Source organism: Lampris incognitus, chromosome 12 (genome assembly GCF_029633865.1).
Source record: "Lampris incognitus isolate fLamInc1 chromosome 12, fLamInc1.hap2, whole genome shotgun sequence".
Taxonomy (NCBI): Eukaryota; Metazoa; Chordata; class Actinopteri; order Lampriformes; family Lampridae; genus Lampris; species Lampris incognitus.
In genome coordinates this window covers 50,725,587-50,730,324 of record NC_079222.1, presented here as the reverse complement: position 1 = coordinate 50,730,324, position 4,738 = coordinate 50,725,587, and the positions used below count along the sequence as shown (strand labels likewise).

The window sequence follows — 4,738 nt, the reverse complement described above, 5'->3', positions numbered from 1 at the left end:
CCGCTCACCTCTTAATATGGACCGTCTTCTGACGTGACAGCAACACACACGGTGTAAAGGGAAATGCATTTCATCCAGTTTAACACCGACACCCTCCCCCACATTCTCAACGTGGACTGGATGGAGCCCTCAGCATGACATTATATGCATTAAGGAACATTGTGTTAGAGACGCACGGGTTGCTCGTCACCCTCGACCACACCTGATCCAAACAAATCTCCAACAAATTAACCAGGAAGGAGGTGCTGCCTCCTCCTGTGTACTTCAGGGTTTTTCTGGGTTCCATGGTGTAGTCTTACGGCTCTCTCTGAGGATGCCGTCCAGCCCACTGAGCTGGCGCAGGAAGCCTCGGTTGGGGATGACGCCGCGGTGGTCCTTCACTGTTTTGATAGCTTCTACGAGGGTGAGGTTCTGTCTGATCATCAGGTAGGCCAGCACCAGTGTGGCCGAGCGGCTGACCCCCACCGCACAGTGCACCAGGATTTTACCTGCAGGCATACAAATACAAATACAGGAGGAGGAGTGACAGCAGTGCATTTAGCTCACTGAGACTTTGGAGAGTCAAATAATTCATATCTGTTGAGAAAATAGCATACACACACACACACACACACACACACATACACACTCAAACACATGCATGCAATGACTGAGACACTCCAGTTGCACTGGGCTGAGATTTTCATGTACTAACACCATTTTCCCCGCCAGTCACTGCACAGACGGGCTCTTAATAATGCAACACAACTGACAGACAGCTGATGCTTATGGGTAATACTAATGAGGATGTAGTTTTGAAATTATCATTAAAAAGTTGTGCAATAATCTACTGTTTATTTCAAGTGTTAAGATGCTATTACAGTTAATGCAGTCATAATTTAAGAGCACAATGGCACGACTAAAATAATTATTTATGCATATATCTCCAAATCCCTACCTGATACAGCAAATCTGAAATTAGTTTTGTTTGTCTATCATAATCTCTCTTTTTTCAGGAAGCAAAACGTTTGAAAATTATTTGTTGTCCGGTGTAATCAGTGTAATCCTGATACATTGACATGAAATATTTAATAGAACAACGGACCAACTCTTTACCCTTGCAGAAGTGCTTGAGGGGGGCATGGGAGTTAGACCAGCCAGTCTACATGTGTTTTGTGGACTTGGAGAAGGCTTACAACCGTGTACCCCGGGGCACTCTGTGTTTGTGTGTGTGGGGGGGGGGGGGGGTACCAGGGAGAATGGGGTACCAGGGCAGTTGCTACAACCCATCCAGTCCTTGTATAACCAAAGTGAGAGCTGTGTCTGCATTCTCAGCACAAAGTCAAAGATGTTTTCGGTGGGTGTCGGACTCCGCCAAGGTTGTCCCTTGTCTCCAATTCTGTTTGTGATATTCTTGGACAGGATCTCAAGGCGCAGGCAAGGTGAGGAGTGTGTCCGTTTTGGGAACCTCAGAATTGCATCTCTGCTCTTCACACATGATGTGGTTTTGTTGGCTTCATCAGAACGTGACCTCCAGCACGCACTGGGGCGGTTTGCAGTTGAGTGTGAAATGGCCGGGATGAGAGTCAGCACCTCCAAGTCTGAGGCCATGGTTCTCTATCAGAACATGGTGGATTGCTCCCTCCGGGTTGGGGTTGACTTGTTGCCTCAAGTGAAGGAGTTCAAGTATCTTGGGGTCTTGTTCATGAGTGAACGGGAGCGGGAGATTGACAGGCGGATTGGTGCAGCATCAGCAGTAATGCGGACGTTGTACCAGACCATTGTGGTGAAGAGCTGAGCTGGAAGGCAAAGCTCTCAATTTACCAATCAATCTTCATTCCAACCCTCACCTATGGTCATGAGCTTTGGGTAGTGACCGAAAGGGTGAGATCGTGGATACAAGCGGCTGAAATGCGTTTCCTCCGTAAGGTGTCTGGGCTCAGCCTTAGCTCGGGCAGCTGGAGGGAGCTCGGAGTAGAGCCGCTGCTCCTTCGCATCAAAAGGAGCCAGTTGAGGTGGTCCGGGCAAATGATTAGGATGCCTCCTGGGCGCCTTCCTCTGGAGGTTTATCGGGAAGGGTCAACTGGGAGGAGACCCCAGGGTAGTCCCAGAACTCGCCAGAGGGACTACATGTCCAATCTGGCCTGGGGTCCCCTAGGAGGAGCTGGAGGGCATTGCTGGGGAGAGGGGCGCCTGGAGTGCCCTACTTAGCTTGCTGCCACTGCGACCCAACCCCGGAGAAGTGGCTGATGATGAATGAATGATGAATGAACATTTAATACATATCAAACAGTATACTAGTCACATATCAAACAGTATGCTAGTCATATATCAAACAATATGCTAGTCACATATCAAACAGTATGCTAGTCACATGTCAAACAGTATGCTAGTCACATGTCAAATAATGAAAGTTAGCATAAACTTCGAAAATCCCTAAATCAATTCAAATCAACAGGAACTCGCTGCATATATCATACATCCTATAAGCGAGCATAATGTAAATTATTACTTACAGTAATTGCTTCGAAGAAACTCGACTCTAAACAGACGGAGAACTAAAGTGCTACAAATAAAATAGCCAATAGATGGCAGTATTGCTACATGTTCAAATAATAAACCTCAACTCCAATGCCCAAAGGGCAGAACACACAGAAAGCGAGACAGACAGACAGACAGACAGACAGACAGACAGAGAGACAGAGAGACAGACAGATAGACAGACAGACAGAGAGACAGACAGACAGACAGACAGACAGACAGACAGACAGACAGACAGACAGAAAGAGAGAGACAGACAGACAGACAGACAGACAGACAGACAGAGAGACAGACAGACGGACAGACAGACAGACAGACAGACAGACAGACAGACAGACAGACACACAGATAGACAGATAGACAGAGAGACAGAGAGACAGACAGACAGAGAGACAGAGAGACAGAGAGACAGACAGGCAGACAGAGAGAGAGACAGACAGACAGACAGACAGACAGACAGACAGACAGACAGAAAGAGAGCGAGAGACTCACCTCCGCTGCTCAGGGCCTTGTGGATAAATTCAGCGGCAGGATAAAAGTTGACGCTCATGTCAAATGTGGGGGAGTCGTGAGCCTCGATGCCGTGGTAGGTGAGGTTCATACCGGCGTAGTTCTCCGCCCCGCCGCGCCATTTACTCTGGGCACAGTTCAGGATGTGAGTGATGCCGAGTCTCGCCAGCTCACGCCGATCCGATGCTATGTCTCTACAGAAGACGAGAGAGCTCAGTTTGACACAGCCATAAAATCACACAGTCAATCAATCAATCAATCAATCAATCAACCGAGCAGTCAACCAATTTCTAATATTTTCCTAATAAAACATTGTTCAAGTCACTTGAACTCACTGGTCTCCGATGTAGAGTCCTGGCCAGACCTCGTCCAAGTGGTTGCACGCTGTTTTGCCCGTGCACAGCAGCCTCTCCAGCTCGGACACGGTTAACACTGGCGAGGCGCGCTCCTGGTCTGCTCTGCTGGGGGACCTGGAGCTCCGGGACCGGGAGAACCGAGACATGAACGCCATCTAAAAACCAGAAAACCCCGACAGCGCTGCGTCTGCAGCCAAACCACAGCGTCACACTCACGACAAGATGCGCACAATCAACACTGTTACTGAAAACTAGACTGGTTAGCGGCTTGGATGATGGATGGATGGGTGGATGGATGGGTGGGTGGATGGGTGGATGGAGGATGGGTGGGTGGTTAGGGTTAATTAAGTCTGTCGTCGATAGGCTACAGTAGTACACGGGAATAGAATGGAACAGGGGTTTTTAGGCATGGCACATTATTTATGACCTGGAATGTGATACTACCCGCGGATAATAAGCCATATTTACATGTTATCCACCGAGAGATGGCAAACGAGGCCACATCCGTATACGACCTGAGAGTGTGCGAGTCGCTGTATTCATGTGCAGGTCCATGGAAGCCCTTTCTAGAACAATGTGCCTCACATGTAGCTGCTTTGGAATAAGACGGTAGAGACAGGCAGCCATACCCGTGTCTGGCTTTTATTCCCTGTGCGATGCGCGTCTCCCGCTCCTCCTGCGCGTCTCCCGCTCCTCCTGCGCGTCCCCCTGCGCGTCTCCCGCTCCTCCTGCGCGTCCCCCTCCCCCCCCCCCCCGCGCGTCACAGAGCGAAGCCAGCCGCGGCCATGTTCGATAATGTAATTCCAGTGGGGGGACAATTAGGATGAGAAAAAAATCCAACCGTACGAAAGCTTCTCATGGTCATTGCTGCCGTCTTCGGGCAACAATGATCACGGCAAACGTCGATAAACTGAGAGCGGGGGACGCCCCCCTGTGGCCACTTTAAGAATGGCCACAAATCCCGAAGAATGGCTTCCCCGTTGTTCGTTCCACGTTCCCACGAGTGCAGTTATCTGATAGCTGATGGCGGTGGTGTGATTCTGGGCCTGCAGAGTCACGTGTGGGTGTAGCCTGTGACGTCATCTTCTGCGTGTACAAGCTAATTGAACTCAATAACAAAGCGTAGTAACAATATTGTTCAGAAACAGACTCGTTCAATGAAACGCTATGGTCAAAGTTCAAAGCCAAAAGCCTGAGGCACATTTGTAATCTGTGACATTGGGCTATACAAATAAAATTGATTTGATTTGATTTTAATACGGTAATGTGCACGACAGTGACTGAAACTGTGAGCTGTGGCTGTGCATGAAAGGGGTTTTACGACAGTAGACTATGCGTGCGTGAAAGTCGTG

At 49.1% G+C, this 4,738-nt stretch overlaps 1 protein-coding gene across 1 annotated transcript; it reads right to left on the bottom strand.

Annotated features, from left to right (window-relative positions):
* Positions 1 to 264: 264 nt before the first annotated feature.
* LOC130121646 (dual specificity protein phosphatase 26) lies at positions 265 to 4,031 on the bottom strand. Its single transcript, XM_056290484.1, has 4 exons — positions 4,016 to 4,031; positions 3,366 to 3,573; positions 3,013 to 3,224; positions 265 to 488 (listed from the first exon to the last, which is right to left on the bottom strand). The coding sequence occupies exons 2-4, from the start codon at positions 3,539 to 3,541 to the stop codon at positions 265 to 267; spliced, it is 612 nt and encodes a 203-aa protein (XP_056146459.1). The 5' UTR covers positions 3,542 to 3,573; positions 4,016 to 4,031.
* Positions 4,032 to 4,738: the final 707 nt, after the last annotated feature.

Bases quoted from the DNA above. Each gene is read 5' to 3' on its own strand.
- LOC130121646 (XM_056290484.1), bottom strand. From the start codon at position 3,541: ATGGCGTTCATGTCTCGGTTCTCCCGGTCCCGGAGCTCCAGGTCCCCC. The intron at 3,225-3,365 runs GTGAGTTCAAGT...CGTCTTCTGTAG, and splicing joins GGACTCTACATCGGAGACCA to AGACATAGCATCGGATCGGC. The intron at 489-3,012 runs GTGAGTCTCTCG...GTATGCCTGCAG, and splicing joins CAAGGCCCTGAGCAGCGGAG to GTAAAATCCTGGTGCACTGT.